General features: G+C 44.4%; 3 protein-coding genes across 5 annotated transcripts; 2 read left to right on the top strand and 1 right to left on the bottom strand.

Moving 5' to 3' along the window:
- The first annotated feature begins 3,900 nt into the window (after positions 1-3,900).
- On the top strand, positions 3,901-10,522 carry crlf1a (cytokine receptor-like factor 1a). Of its 2 annotated transcripts, none has more exons than XM_071387491.1 (8): positions 3,901-4,243; positions 6,761-7,039; positions 7,514-7,643; positions 7,868-8,037; positions 8,919-9,151; positions 9,316-9,409; positions 9,483-9,664; positions 9,822-10,522. In XM_071387491.1, exons 1-8 carry the CDS (start codon positions 4,186-4,188, stop codon positions 9,843-9,845), a joined length of 1,170 nt encoding a protein of 389 aa, XP_071243592.1. In that variant the 5' UTR covers positions 3,901-4,185; the 3' UTR covers positions 9,846-10,522. The 2 variants fall into 2 exon arrangements, with proteins under 2 accessions (XP_071243592.1, XP_071243593.1); XM_071387492.1 differs by having other exon boundaries at positions 9,483-9,668.
- A 1,448-nt stretch (positions 10,523-11,970) lies between these two features.
- On the top strand, positions 11,971-14,242 carry odf3l2a (outer dense fiber of sperm tails 3-like 2a). Of its 2 annotated transcripts, XM_071387495.1 has the most exons (6): positions 11,971-12,119; positions 12,347-12,457; positions 12,676-12,789; positions 12,967-13,093; positions 13,185-13,371; positions 13,957-14,242. In XM_071387495.1, exons 1-6 carry the CDS (start codon positions 12,077-12,079, stop codon positions 14,113-14,115), a joined length of 741 nt encoding a protein of 246 aa, XP_071243596.1. In that variant the 5' UTR covers positions 11,971-12,076; the 3' UTR covers positions 14,116-14,242. The 2 variants fall into 2 exon arrangements, with proteins under 2 accessions (XP_071243596.1, XP_071243594.1); XM_071387493.1 differs by lacking the exon at positions 13,957-14,242 and having other exon boundaries at positions 13,185-13,747.
- A 208-nt stretch (positions 14,243-14,450) lies between these two features.
- Positions 14,451-15,181, bottom strand: ebi3 (Epstein-Barr virus induced 3). Its single transcript, XM_071387262.1, has 3 exons — positions 15,128-15,181; positions 14,766-14,915; positions 14,451-14,622 (listed from the first exon to the last, which is right to left on the bottom strand). Exons 1-3 carry the CDS (start codon positions 15,179-15,181, stop codon positions 14,473-14,475), a joined length of 354 nt encoding a protein of 117 aa, XP_071243363.1. The 3' UTR covers positions 14,451-14,472.
- Between the last annotated feature and the right edge of the window lie 1,088 nt (positions 15,182-16,269).

Here is a 16,269-nt window from a genome sequence, read left to right as displayed (position 1 = left end):
ATTGACACATACAGAACAAGCTTGTAGGTACTGCCCTCCAATGGATAGAAATGGAGCAGCAGGCCCTCCCAGTCGTACTGTAGCTCCACATTATTGGGTTGGGGAGTAGCCTACGGGTGAAAGCAGCCAGTATCCAATCTATCCAACCCAGCTAGTTCAAATAAACATGCACTTCACATGTACTTGTAATTCAGGCCATAAAACCAGAGGGATTTACAGACAAAACCTTGATCCCCGTCTCCTCAATGTAGTGTTTTGCTTTTTTTGATTGTTGATGGCATAGAGTAGACCGACACATTGGGTCCAGATGGGAACAGAGGGAGAGAGGGTGAGAGAGAGACGTAGGGAGACAGAGAAGGAGAAACATAAGTTACGTTGGCATGTTTTGGAGGCCCTGCCATAAGAGAGACAGACAGAGAGAGGGAGAAGAAAGAGGTTGACATACATCTGTCATGCATTATTTCAGGGAAACCATTGAGAAAGAGAGAGAGAGAGAGAGAGAGAGAGAGAGAGAGAGAGAGAGAGAGAGAGAGAGAGAGAGAGAGAGAGAGAGAGAGAGAGAGAGAGAGAGAGAGAGAGAGAGAGAGAGAGAGAGAGAGAGAGAGAGAGAGAGAGAGAGAGAGAGAGAGAGAGAGAGAGAGAGAGAGAGAGAGAGAGAGAGAGAGAGAGAGAGAGAGAGAGAGAGAGAGAGAGTCTGACTGGTTCTCTCCTTTTCCAGGGGTATAATCCCCACACATATGCACAATCCCTCTGAATTCCTCAGAACGGGGTAGCCCTCCTTTGTGTCTCTGGATGGAACTGGTTCATAACCAGGTACTGATGGTCTTCAAACAACATTATTCTCCTAATCAGGCAGGATTGGACCTCTGGGGCTGCCTCTAGGTATGTTGAGAGGACATGATCTCTCTCTGCTTTTCTCTGATTACCTCTCTCTCTTACTTTCTATCTCTCCCTTTCTCTCTCCAACTCTTTGTCTCTCTATCCCCTTCACTTTCTTGCTCCATCGCTCTTTCTTCCTCCCTCTTGTTCTTTCTGTCTCTCCCCTGGTACATCATCTTGTACTCAGATAGAGTTGGAGTGGTTCCCAGTCCTGATTAGAGGGCTCTAGCTGCAACCTCTCCTAAAACCTCCTGCGGGGTCTATACACAGAGGAGAATAATACATGTATCATCACAATATATTATACTCTATTGTACTGGAATCTACAGTACTGGATTCATTTTGATGTGCCCCTTAATGGAATCATCTTTCCCCTGTGAGACACAAGCATAGAACCAAATGAGGAAAGCATGTTATTCCCCTTCAGAAATACTTGTAATAGTTGTAATTAGTTGTAATAGTTGTAATTAAATACTTGTAAATAGTTGTAATACTTGTAATTTTCAAGTTTATAGAACAATTTTCTGGAAACTTTGCAAAAAGCCACATTGGGCTTCAATGTATGAAAACTTTACGTTAAGAAAATTGTGAAAATCTATAAAAAATCACATTTAAATGAATCCAAAGCATTAACATGTATGTAAAATGTAATGTAAAATGTAAAATGATATATGAATCTGAAATTAAGTAATTTGATCTAAAATAGCAAATTTGAACATATATTTTTGAAAGGATCAACTATTTAGTGTTTTTAGTATGTATGAAGAACATCTAACCTACTTTATTTAGTTGTCCTTTCTGGCTGAACTTGGAGCGATAACCTCCTATCTTACTCCTTTACAACAAAATGAATGGTTGTCAACGGCAGTATTTTGACCTCATCAACCACACCTTTTTGTTTGTCTGTTCTTTTGATGTGTAGAAGGAACATCAAAGTAGCTATTGAAGTTTTTGGTTGTCCATATTTGTAGAATTTGGAAGAGAAACAATCTCTCAAACTTTTCTGTTACTATATGAACGCAGCCCTATGTCTCAGGTTTGTAACCCTTTAAGCCCAATGTTGCATTTTTGCATCACTTGCAAAACTACCTTTATCTCTGGCTCAGAATGTTTGTTTCTTGATTTATTTATATTGTTTTACAGAATCAGAACACAGAAAACTATATTTCAAGTAATGTACTTGCATGGATGGCTACCAACATACACTATGCTTGTGTAGGGGACCAGTGTGGTCTCAGTCGAGTGGACAGGTTTCTAGTGTTTCAGAGGCTACTGATGCCACAACGATGCTACTGACACAACAAATACTAGTACGACACGAATCTGGGTCTAAGGAGATGCACTAGGTAGTGTTTGACATCATTGTTTACTTTAGGACCTGTACATGCTGCAATTCTTTTTTTCAACCACATGCCACACGGTTTTGCCATCGGCCCATGTTCCCATCAGTGTGGTCTGGTTTAAAGGGAATACGCCTGTCTTCCCATGTCTGTTACAGTAATACTGGATTGAACCATCTCCATCCTGTTCTCCTCAATGTTTCAGCATGGTTGTAGGGAGTCAGTCACAGATCCAGAACCAGCTTACCCTCAGTGTGTGTTTGTGTGTGTGTGTGTGTGTGTGTGTGTGTGTGTGTGTGTGTGTGTGTGTGTGTGTGTGTGTGTGTGTGTGTGTGTGTGTGTGTGTGTGTGTGTGTGTGTGTGTGTGTGTGTGTGTGTGTGTGTGTGTGTGCGCGCGCATGTGTGCCAACTAACAGACTTTTTTTTTTGCATTGATGAGGAACATTCTCCTTTCAGTCCCTTCCGATCAATCGACACCCCCTTTAGCAAATCTGTTTCATTCTTACAGTCTTAGAATGGCTTATAAATGACACAACACGGGGTTCTTGTTCATTCAACAACAACAATTCACACTTACGGGATTCCCGGACACAGCCGCCACACCACGAGCGGGAATCACCTCGGGAACAACGGGCGCCTCCCGGAGTCGAGAGAAAGCATGGCATTGTGGGACATTTGCCTCTGAATCAGTTAACATTCTTAGTCTCTGTTACACTAACTGACTCAAAGAAGAGAGGGAGAGAAAGCAAGAGAGAGAGAGCCAGAGGGGGGAAGAGACAGAGAGAACGACTGAAAGAGAAAGAAAAAGAGGGGGATGCCAACTTCAAACATTAGTCATAGTCATAGATGTTCAACTTGAACAGTGTTTTTTTATCCTACAAGACAATGCAGTATGATTGAGTAGACTGGATGTCGTGACTGTAGTCTACCTTACATCACCGTCTCTCTCATGTGAATTAAGACATCTAGTGAGTTATCCAAAGCATCAGATGACACCCACTCTCACCAATCCTACAATGTCAAATCAGTGATTACTTCAAAGGGAAGGAATGTAGGAATAAAAGAAGAACTGAAGGAAGGAATGACTGATGAAATATTTAATATAATTGGGAAAAGTGACAAGTTCCAATCACAGCTAGTTGGTGGGGGAGGGAGGGGAGGGGTGTAGACTCAGAATGTACTACTGTAAGATATAATATGTATTGTTCCCTGCAGCCCAAGGCATTGGGTATGGGTTATGCAAGATACCACAATACATCCCATTCTCCACCTGTCACCATAACGTCAAAACAAACACAAACACAAATCCAACCACCAAACCATCTCAGATATCACACACATGCACAAGCATGCAAGCATAGACACACAGACACACACACTGTGTGGGAGTCAAAGTCATCATGAGGAAGTTTCCTATAATAATCTGTGACCCAACACTCAACAGCCCCCCAGGCAGAAAAGAAGGACGGAGAGAAAGAAAAGAGGGGGAAAGAGTGATTCGGTGAAAGTGAATGGATCTGACTCCTTGACGCATCACAGGCCAAGAGATGGGGAGGGGAGGGGAGGGGGGATGAAAAAGAGAGGAAAATACTGGGGGAAAGAAAAAATGACTGGCGTTTGTGTGGGAAGAGAGAGGAGGAGCTTGAAAAGTATGAACTTGTGTGTGAAGACGCAGACAGACAGAAGTTGAAGCACTAGAATACTAAACGGAGGTTGGAAAAGCTCACGACTACCGATGGACTCTTTAGAACCGGAGATGGTTTGCTATCAACTGATCAAATAATAGGTTTGGACCGAGCTTGGGCATGAAAGACTCCTCTTCTCGCATCTTCGGACTGCGGTGCAATTCAACTTGAACCTGTGCAGTTTTCCCCCTCCTAACCTGTATAAATTATACTCTATTAATAGAAGCGTAAAAAGTGGAGAGTTTACCGACTGAACGAAAGAAGATACAAGTTGCCATAAAATGTTGTCATTATTCTTCTTGATTCTGTACATTCCTGCTGTTATGTCCTCATCGTCACGTAAGTACAGCAGCTCTTCCATGTGATAACACACGTTGTCTGTAAATCTGGTTTGGTAGGATATATCCTACTGTTAGATAATAGCCTACTGTCCTAAACCTTGTTAATGGGCTAAACGGTATTGTTTATGCGGGTTTCATAGGGAATGAGTGTACAAAATAATTGCTCTAACAATGGCAAGTCCTACATATTTTGAAACGATTATCCATAATATTGTAATAATAATTTGAGGTAAATATTAAGTCATTTGAACGCAGGGAATCAGATTTAGTAGGCTACTTTATTTTTCTAACCATTTCAAATTAAATGAACAGGCTAAACTTAATTATAATGCATTTCATAAATAAATAAAATAACATGTGAGATCTGTATCCAGCATCAAACATTATGTAAAATAATGCAATATTGCTTTATGTAAAATATTGCAATATAAAAAATAAAAAAAGAAGTCAGTTCCATGAACATTCACTAGCCCTTCTAGATTTGATGAAATGGTGAAATATTAGTCCTAGCTAGACACAGATCTCGGTATTCTTGACCATGCTATTGAAAAACGGTGTCCCAAGATGGATTTCAACAGGTCGGCTCTTAATTCGTTTAACACATGTAGCACTGGGCTTTACAGAGGCAACACCACGGTGACATCATATGGTCGGGTCTCAGGGAATATTAACCGCCAGCTTAATACAAAGTAAAGTAAATAAATCACAGTGATGTGCTGCGGTATGTCGGCTAGATTTTATGTCTGTGTCCAGTTTATTTGTATAGGTGAGGTCATAAAACTACGTAGGCCTAGATCATTATTGTCCAACCGTGAACTTTTTATGTATTTTCAGTTGTTTCGATTAATGAAGAAATGAATATATGCGACAGTAGTGAGCTACTGCCTCTATAGCAAGAAGTATTGGACTTTTATGGCACAGGAGATTGTGCATTGCACTTTCCACAGAGTTGCTGGTTGAAGAGCAAGACCCACTGCTGCCATCCCCCCAATTACTCCAGTGATAGATTCATAACAAAGCAATACACGTTTTCTGAAAGGTTACTTTTCCTGGTTTGGATGTGCATCAGCATTCTCCTCACCACTGAAGACCTTTAGGTTGCCTTGTGAACGGTCTCTCACCTTCCTTTCTATGTCATGTTGATGCTCTCTAGTTGAGGTTCTGTTCTTGTTGTCAACGTTTCCAGTGAAAACCCCCACTCACTCATCATAGTCAAAGTAACTGCCATTCAGAAAACATCACATGGCTCGATATGGCTAAATGTTGCATGACTTCTTGTTTCAATTCACTCACATACAAGGCCTCCATCAAATGTTCCACATGTGGCTCCTTTGTCCTGTAGACGGACAGAAACACAGACTACCTTTGAACTGTTCCGTGCAGGAGCGAAAGGTAAACAGTGTTTTAGAAACCAGGGGATTAGTCGCTTTCCAAGCATCCTTGAAAACTGTCATCCAGAACCAGGAGGGTCTAAAACCAGAGGCCATTTTTCATCTTCACAACACCAGTGCTGTAATACAGGGCTTTAGCTCGACAGCTTGTGTGTTTACTTAGATTAAAAGCAATGCTTTTCACCCCTGAGAAACAAACAGGGTGTTGCAGACTTTTCTTCCATCCAAGCACTAAGCACACCTGATCTAACTGACCACCATCTTGGCTCTGTGCCTGGATGGAAAGAAAACCCTGCAGAAATGGTCAATGCTCAGTCTCAGACATGAACGAAAACAAACATTCTGTACAAGCCGTCTAATCAGTGCACAGAACACTCTTACCAGAAAAAAAACGCATTTGCACCTTTAAACCATAATCTATATGAGCAGCCTTACCTCAGGGGACCTCCTTTCTAGAAACAAATACTATTTTACAGCCCATAGTTACTTCTTCAGAACCCATCAGGAGAGTAAATACACAAGTGTAATTGCAATCTGTCGTTGAGGTCTTTAGAATGAATGTTCTCCTGCTTAATTCAGGGGCATTCCCTCTGCCTAGCCCTTCCTGTAATACTGCGGTGGTGAGACCATGATTGTTATGGAGCTGGATCGTTGTTTGATTGGCTAATCACGGCCTGGCTTCCTTTCCACGATTATACATTTACAGCATCAGCGTTGCCATGTTTTGGTGTAAATAGTGTGTGTGTGTGTGTTGTCGAGGAGGAGTTTTGGTCAAATTAACGTCTTCATAAGAGCTTCCTCAAATTACAACATAGCCTTTATCTGAGGCAGCTGTTCAACACTCGTGGCTTGAGGATGAGACTTGTAGAGGTCTGACGACGTGATAAACACTCTGGGTCTATGGAAGTGGAAATCTGGGTTCACCACTGACCTGGGAGTTACTGCTGGGTTCTAGAATACAGTAGCCTATTTGTCGGATATTCTCTTCTGAGTCAGTAAAAACCCGTCCCGTCTCTCTCTTTCCCCTCTCGTCTGTCTCTTTCCCTCTGCTTACTGGGAATCAACAGTTCAATCAACCATTCTTTAATCCATGTGTTCACTCATCCCATCTCTCTCCCCTCCAGAGATGGCAGGGATCTTACCCCAGGACCCAGCCCTGCCCATCGGCTCCACCCTCACTGCCACATGTTCAGTCAGCCCTGATCTGGGCCTCCACGCCAGCTCTCTGTTCTGGAGCCTGAATGGCCGCCGGCTGCCCAGCTCTTCTTACAGCGTGTTGAGCCCTACGGCCCTCAGTGTCACCCTGCCGGGCTTGCCAGCCTCTAGGCAGAGGTCAGGGGACAACCTGGTGTGTCACAACCATGGAGGACATGTTCTAGCCGGGTCCTGCCTCTACATTGGGAGTAAGTGGAGCAACACACACACACACATCTAGCAGCAGCATCTAGCGCACACACATAGCTAAAAGTTAACAGTGTTATACCAGTCTTAGAGTACCATCCTCTGGTGGATGAGTAACTGTAGGGTCTTTAGTCCTGTTAACTCCTGTGTTATTACACCATGTTGTGGTGCATTACTCCCTTTACTACTCCCTGGACATGGAGTCTGACACACACACATACACACACAGGTCTGACAGACACACACACATAAGCACACACACACAAGCACACACACACATACAGGTCTGACATACAGACACACAAACACACACACACAGTGTTGTCACAGTGCCCTAATCTCAGCATGACGTCCCTGTTCAACACCTTGTGTGGAATGGAATCTTGGCAAAGTCCCAGAATTTGAACCCCAGACAGACAGAAGAACATTCTGGACTAAAATATATCCTCTCTCCCACCATCCACCTTCTCCCTCAGTGCCTCCAGTGAAGCCAGTCAACTTGACCTGCTGGTCCAGAAACACCAAAGACCTGACCTGTCGATGGGCACCGGGAGGACAGGGAGAGACCTTCATCAAGACCAAATACACACTCAAATACAAACTCAGGTACACACTCCTTACACACACTTAATACACACGCATACACACACACATTCTCATTCTAATACAGTCTGAGTCTATTATACGTGTGTGTGTGTGTGTGTGTGTGTGTGTGTGTGTGTGTGTGTGTGTGTGTGTGTGTGTGTGTGTGTGTGTGTGTGTGTGTGTGTGTGTGTGTGTGTGTGTGTGTGTGTGTGTGTGTGTGTGTGTGTGTGTGTGTGTGTGTGTAGGTGGTATGGCAGAGAGAGAGAATGTGAGGAGTTGAATGCCGCCCAGCCGTACTCTTGCTACATACCTCGTGACCTCGCCCTCTTCACGCCCTACGAGATCTGGGTGGAAGCCACCAATCAGCTCGGCTCAGCCACCTCTGATGTCATCACCCTGGATATCCTAGACGTGGGTGAGTGTGTGCGTACGTGCGAGTGTGTGTGTGTGAGAGAGACAGAGACAGATAGAGAGACAGAGAGAGAGTAAGTGCCTGAACTTTGACCCTCTGGCTTTAGAGCTTTACATCTTGCCCCAGTTAAAAGTTGCCCTGGGGCACATATCCAGGATCAGCTTACCTAACTCAAGACCTAACAGTAACCATTAGTGGAGAATTGTAAAACTGACCTAAGATAAACATCTAGGACCATCTTCATCCTACTACTTAGATCCCAACCCAGGATTTTGGGGGTGAGGGGGAACACGCACGCACTCACGCACGCACGCACGCACGCACGCACGCACGCACGCACGCACGCACGCACGCACGCACGCACGCACGCACACACACACACACACACACACACACACACACACACACACACACACACACACACACACACAAATGGGGGAGGACGGGCATTTTGTAGAATGGAAGACCAGACACACCCTTCCTTTTGATGAGCTCATTTTCCTTTTACTCACGCTGGGTGGTCACACAGACACACACACACACACACACACACACACACACACACACACACACACACACACACACACACACACACACACACACACACACACACACACACACACACACACACCCTGCGGATGGGGCAGGGCTAGGAAGGTGGGCGATTGACGCTTTACACCACTCGAGTTACTACTCGCTGCTCCCTCATTTCCCTCCACACTGAAACTAATAACACACACTAACAATACCTGTGCTGTATGACTTACTCTTACGGTCAGATCCAATTAACTCAGAGAAGAAAGAAATAACCATTATTTTAGACGGATCTTGCTGTTTTAAAGTAGTTCTGAGTTACGCTACCTCTTTCCCCTCCCCGTCCACAGTAACAACGGACCCGCCGTCAGGTGTGAGTGTGAGTCGTGTGGGTGACCTGGAGGACCATCTGAGTGTTCGATGGGAGTCTCCCCCAGCTCTCAAAGACTTCCTGTTCCAGGCCAAGTACCAGATACGCTACCGGCTGGAGGACATCTCAGACTGGAAGGTCATGGATGACGTTGGGAACCAGACATCATGTCGTCTGGCAGGCCTGAGACCGGGTACTGTGTATTTTGTCCAGGTACGGTGTCTGTGTGTGTGTGTGTGTGTGTGTGTGTGTGTGTGTGTGTGTGTGTGTGTGTGTGTGTGTGTGTGTGTGTGTGTGTGTGTGTGTGTGTGTGTGTGTGTGTGTGTGTGTGTGTGCGTGTGTGTGTATGTGTGGTAATCCCAGTGTGTTCTATGCAGGTGCGCTGTAACCCAGTAGGTATCTATGGGTCTCGTAGGGCTGGTATCTGGAGTGAATGGAGCCATCCTACTGCTGCTTCTACACCTCATAGTGGTGAGGACGCACACACACACACACACACACACACCCAAACACACACTCTAACCCCCTTTCTCCCCTCCTACAGAGCGTGTGTTATCAGGTTCGTGTGACTCCAAGTCTGGAGACTCCAATTCTACGTTACGTCGAGAGCTGAAGCAGTTCTTCGGCTGGGTACGGAATCATGCGTATGGCTGCGGCGGCATGTCAATCAAACTCTACGACCAATGGAGAGTCTGGATGCAGAAGTCCCACAAAACACGCAACCAGGTAGGTAAGGATCTAAGTAGAACTCACCTGCACTCACGTACAACAACCACACACACAGGCATGCACACAGGTCTTATTGAATCATTTGTATAATCATGTTTGAATCGTTCAGCTTTTCTTGTGCAGGGAAATCCTCATAAGTTTTTCTCTCTCTCAGGTCCTACAAGGGGATAAGTCATAATACGCATCACCCCTGCCTTTAAACAACCAGCAACAAAGTCAAGACAACATGTGTGTGAAAAATGGTGTCCCCTAAATGCTGTGGTTTTGCATACACCATTCAGCGACGGAAGAAGGGGGCAGAAATACAATTTTGGGGACAGTGTCTCTACAACAGCTGCCCTAGATAGCCTATGCTGTAATTATTTAACAAGACATGGAGGAATAAGACATGGAGGAATAGTGATCTTCTTCCTACTGTGGGAATACTGGCAGCTCTGAAAAGCCAGAGATCCACAGTACCCTCTAGTGGAAGCTAACATACTGGGAGGAACAGTAGAGATGGAGGACCATAGTAATGTTTCTAGTCACATCCCAGTCTTAAACCATGACGACCCAATCGGAACTGTCTGTGACCCACTATTTGGGAACCCTGGTCTGCAGGGGGGGGGGTACCGTTACAAGACTATAGACTGACATTGTTGTCTGTAAGTGTGGAGATCTGTCTTAATAATAAGTAGGGTCAGGAGTTTTTCCTGATCATATGGCTCTGCCCAGGAAAACCTGACCATAATGCTAATGTATTTTTCTACAGAATTGTACTATCATATTTAAACTATTATGTTTTGTTACTAAGTTATGTTTGGTTACTGATAATGTTATTGACTTAATTATGAATTATAGTTTGGTTTGAAAGAGTTTGGAAGTCATTCTATTCACACACACTCGCACACACCCCCAGACACACAGCTGTGTTCCTCTATGCACTTATAGCCTGTCATGTTTATGTTACTGATGTTACACTGGGGGAACAGGAATGATGTTCTCTATATGTAATCTATACATGACTCCATTAACCCAGTTTATACATGACTGGTCTTACATCACCAATGACTCCTGTGCCCTGTTTTATTCTAAAAGTACTTTGTAACAGAACATTTTACGAGTCCAATTTTCATGTTCACTACAGTGGCAAGCTTGTGGTGATACATAATCGGTAGCAACCCGACTCTGTTTACCCAGCATGTTTAGGGTCAACGCCCGTGTTGTCTGTCTGATTTTGATGACATGGCTGCAGGGTCCCGTTACTGCCGCCTGCGGTTGCCTGTTAATAATTAACCCGTGTTTGTTGGTCAGGGCTCTGCTCACAGTCTTTAGTTACCTCTCTCTGCCTCCCAGCACCCTTTATGTAAAGATACCCTATACAGTAACTTAAAGCTAGACTCAGCAAAGTGACATCATTATGCACTGCGGGTTAGATTTCTGCTTACAGAAACCGCAGCAATGCAAATTAGGGAGAGACAATAGTGGCAGTCTTGGTAATTCTGAATTCTGTTGTTGTTTATGTATGTATGTTATGTGGGAAGTTGCCCCAATATGTGCGATGATATCATATTGCTGAGTCTCTCTTTGAAGGGTCAGACTTGAAATACCTCCTGCAACACAGTGTGTACCAGAAAGACAGAGGGGGCATGTAACGATTGCTGCAGGTGGGAAAAGTGTAGCGAATTGTCTATGTGTGACTAAATGGGTTTAAACCTCGGTCATCTGCGTGCCACAACGTTGTTAACCAGCTGAGCTAAAGCCTGGAATAGCTACCGCAAGTCTTCAGTCGCCAGGGAAGCGTACTCATCACATGAACATGGAGTCACGTCTAATGACACATGAACTCTAAGAAGAGAAGTGAGATGGTGATTTAGGTGTACCCAGGGCTGCAGAATGGAGATAACGTTTCCTCAGCTTGTAAAGACCATCTATAATTCAGCCTTTGAGGCTGTGCTTTTCCTGAAGAGGCTGGATGGTGCCGGGAGTGAATCAGTGACAGAACGGCAAAGAGTAAAGGGAAGAGAAGGAAGAAGAGAGGAAAGAGAGAGAGAGAGAGATCCGTGTGCACGGAGTAGAGTTGTCAATTTATTCTGGGATACCTTTTGAGTGAAGTGGTCTAAAAAAGTTTTGTCTATAGACGTGGAGCAGGAAGGACCCGCACAGAGGATATGTTTGGACTAACAGAGGATCAAAACCAGACCAAATCTCTTCTCCTGCTTGTTATTGTTGTGCTGATTGGTGATTGCATTTCTAGCTGCCAGCGAATCACAGGGCTGCCCACACAGACACAACTGACTGCTCTAGGAGAAAGTCCCTCAGCATTCTCTGAGGGTTGGCAACACTAGCTGGGAGTGACAGAAGAACAACGTGTAAAAGAGGAAGAGAGGAGGGGGTTGGAAAATAGAGAGAGAGAGAGATCGACAAATCATGGAGGTTAAGAGACGTCCGATAATCGCTGGCAGAGAGAAAGGTTTGTTGAAGACATCTATTATGTAACATGTTTACATTAAAACATTTATTTAGTTGGCAGGGACAGTATTCAACACTGTCATATTTCTGTTTTAACATCAATGGAAAAGTGAAATGTAGAAGCTCTAGAAACGAGTAGGAGGAGTATGGGGGGAAAATTTTGTTTTTGTTTTACATGACTGGAAAATAAACATGATCATTATCATCACCATCATTACTTGTTGCTAGGGCCAGGCCCCGGTCGCTATGCTCTCCCTCCAACCATTGGCTACATCAACCATGACCTCACCAAGCCCAGTAGCCCCGCCTACACCTTCCACAGACGTATGAGCAGCAGCAGTAAGTCTCTGAGGTCAATCTCAGTCTCTTTGCCTATTTCTCTTGTATGGTGAGTAGTAGACCTTATTCACACCGTTTCCATAAGGATTCACACTCCAGGCTAGTAGGGCAGGAAGCAGAAGTCTATGGAAAGTACTGCTGACATTTTCCTCAAGTTTGACCTTTAAATTCACCTTTGATCTTTGTTATTATGAATTATTGTGCGTTCTTCTCCACAGTGGTCTCTGTGGATTGCAGTCCAGGACCCCAGTACCACATCGATGCCAAGATGACCCGGTTTGGCCGCGTCGGTACCCCTTCTTACTCCATGCTAGGCAGGGCAAGACGCGCCGGTGAGACTAGCTACTCCCTGAATCAGATAAATTGTTCAATCAAACTCTATTACCCCAGTGGGCATTTGTTGCTGGACATTCCTTACATTCTCTCTCTATCTCTCTCTCTCTCTCTCCTCCCCTCTCTCCCCCCCCCCTCTCTCTCACCCCCCCTCTCTCCATCACTCTCACTTCTAGCTGACCTCTTCCAGACTCCAGGTCCAGGTGCCTACAGCCCAGAGAAACCTCATCTCAGACCTCCCTCCTACACTATTGGCTCTCGGTCACGCTACCGTATAATGGATTCTGTGCCCGCCCCTAACCGGTACAAATGAAAGAGAGAGAGACAGTGAGAATAGGGAGAGGGGGTAAAGAGGGACCCTATATCATTCATATCATTCTAATCATCCTCCCAGGTACACCCTCCCTAACCTGCTGGGTTCCCAGGTGCCCCACAAGCCGTCCAGTGCCAGCTACAGCCTGGCGGGACGCAGACAGGTTGGCGCTCCATCAGAAGACCTGTCCATGACCCCTGGACCAGGACGCTACAACAGTACTGACCCCAGCGTCTACCTCACACGACAGCCGTCCTTCTCTATGCAGGTTTATAGCTTTATCTTATATTTATGTAGGTATTTATTGTATTTATTTATTTATTTTGCTCCTTTGCACCCCATTATTTCTGTCTCTACTTTGCGCTTTCTTCCACTGCAAACCAACCATTCCAGTGTTTTTAGTTTTTATTTTACTTGCTGTGTTGTATTTACTTCGCCACCATGGCCTTTTTTTATATTTTTATTTATTTATACATATATTTGTTTGCCTTCACCTCCCTTATCTCACCTCACTTGCTCACATTGTATATAGACTTATTTTTTCACTGTATTATTGACTATATGTTTGTTTTACTCCATGTGTAACTATGTGTTGTTGTATGTGTCGAACTGCTTTGCTTTATCTTGGCCAGGTCGCAATTGTAAATGAGAACGTGTTCTCAATTTGCCTACCTGGTTAAATAAAGGTTAAATAAATAAAAATAAATAAAAAATGTAATTAGCTTTTTAGCTATTTATTTATTTACAATTGAATATTTTGTATAGTATTTTCTTGCATATATCTTCCTCTAAACTAGAGTATTGGGATGTTTCCCTTAAAATAAAGTTGGATGTGATTTTAATTTTGATTCAGAGCCGGACCACCCGGCCCAACGATCAGTCTCAGAAGCCTGGGCCAGGGACCCACAGCCCGGAGAAGGTCCTGCTCCACCTCCCCAGACCTCCTGCCTTCTCCCTGGGCATCAGACACTCGGAGTTCATTACTCCTCTGGTGGTGGTTGTTTCCGACTGATTTTTATTGTTTGTGTTTGTGGAAATGCTGGAGTCAGTTCTGAGTTAAATACCACTGTGTTGTTTTAATGAGCATATTTAGCACAATGTTGGAAAAGTGCGTCACAAATAGAGTGTTTTTATTATCATTGTTAAGCCAAGTTGTGGATCTATGGGTGTGACCTGTGTTGATCTATGTGTGGGATCGCTGTGTGTGTGTGTATGTGTATGTGTGTGTGTGTGTGTGTGTGTGTGTGTGTGTGTGTGTGTGTGTGTGTGTGTGTGTGTGTGTGTGTGTGTGTGTGTGTGTGTGTGTGTGTTTGTGTGTGTGTGTGTGTGTGTGTGTGTGTGTGTTATCTCAGTGTGTACATGTGGTTGTTCAGTGTGCAGGCATAGTGACAGTGATAGGTAGGCTCCAGTCACTGCTCTGTCCCAGCCCCATCAGTTCCATGGAACACACCTGAACTAGATAAGACCTCCCAGGAGACAGGCCTGGTAGAACTTTCTTGGTGTCCTCAAACGGATCGAACTACAGAGAGAAGGAGAGAGAGAAAGGGAGCCAGAGAGATCGAGAGTGAGAGGGGGGAGGAGAGAGAGAGCGTGAGAAAAGGAGAGAAAGACAGTGTCACACACACACACACACACAGACACATTATAAGAGTCTGCACTCACAGTGATCTCATGTGGGGTATCCTTGTTGTCCCAGTGGTATCTGACTTGGTACTTCAGGGGGAAGAGGGTGTGGTCAGACCAGGAAGGGGGAGGGGCCCACTTCACTAACAGCTTCCCTGGAACGGCTTGCAAGGTCACATTCACGGGGGTCTGGCTTCACAGCTGGAGTTTGATACCAAAGACTCTATATTCTATCCTCCCTGTGTAAATAGTGACTTGGATCAGGCGGACCCACCCCAGCCCTCACATCTTGACCAAACCCAAACTGTGGAGTACAGAGAGATGGACACTCTACCTATCATCACAACTGAAGAGATCAAAACAGAAGCTGATGGAGAGGGCTACAGAGTACCAGAACCAACTAGTGACTCACAGCCTGTCAATAAATCCAGACTGTTCTGCAAGGGAGAAACCATGTCGATGTAAAGACTGTGGTAGAGGCTTCTACAATAATATAGGCTTGACTAATCATATGAGGATACACACAAGGGAAAAATCGTTTCGCTGCGAAGACTGTGGCAAATGTTTCAATAACAAAGGAATCTTAAATTGGCCATGCAAGATCTCACACAGGGGAGAAATCTTATTGGTGCAAAGACTGTAGCAAATGGTTTGGCAACAAAGGAAACTTGACCATGCATATAAAAAGTACACACGGGTCTAGAGAGGAGAAGTCTTATCAGTGTAAAGACTGTGGCAAATGCTTCAACAAGAAGGCAGAATTTACTAGACATAAGAAATTACATGCAGCGAAAATTTATCGGTTTAAAGACTGTGGCAAATGTTTCAGCACAAAGGTTTACTTAATCAGACATACAAAGCTACACTCAGGAGAAAATCCTTATCACTGTAAAGACTGTGGCCAATGTTTCAACCGTAAGGAAAACTTGACCCTCCATACAATATCTCCCACGGGAGAAATCTGACAGTTGTAAAGAATGTGGCAAGTGATTCAACAAGATGGGAAATTTGACCGTGCACATGAGATCTCACACAGGGGAGAAATCATATCAGTGCAGAGACTGACAAATGTTTTCCTTATAGGACAGGCTTGATAATGCATACCATGATACACAAAGGGAAGAAATCATTTTGCTGTAATGACTGTGGCAAATGCTTCAGACAGACAGCAGCTCTGGGGAGACATATTAAAGGTTGTCACAGCAAGTAGAGAAAATGTTTTAACTGTAAGGATCATTTGACTGACCGTACAGTATTGCACACACGGGTGAAATCATATGGATGCATAGTCTGTGGATAATGCTTGAATCACAGTGTGCTCTTTCGGGCTCCCGAGTGGCGCAGTGGTCTAAGGCCCTGCATCTCATGCTTGAGTGTTTTTTTTTTACAGCAATACAATTCATTTCCTGTATTTAACATCATATGCTTGGTCAATTTTATTTATTTGGTTCGATTCCAGGCTGTATCACAACTGGCCGTGATTGGGAGTCCCGGGTTTGGCCAGTGTAGGCTGTCATTGTAAATAATAATTTGTTCAAAACTG

The sequence above is a fragment of the Salvelinus alpinus genome, chromosome 38, assembly GCF_045679555.1.
Source record: "Salvelinus alpinus chromosome 38, SLU_Salpinus.1, whole genome shotgun sequence".
Taxonomy (NCBI): domain Eukaryota; kingdom Metazoa; phylum Chordata; class Actinopteri; order Salmoniformes; family Salmonidae; genus Salvelinus; species Salvelinus alpinus.
Note: the sequence above shows the minus strand (reverse complement) of the source record. Positions and strands in the feature narration are given on the sequence as shown.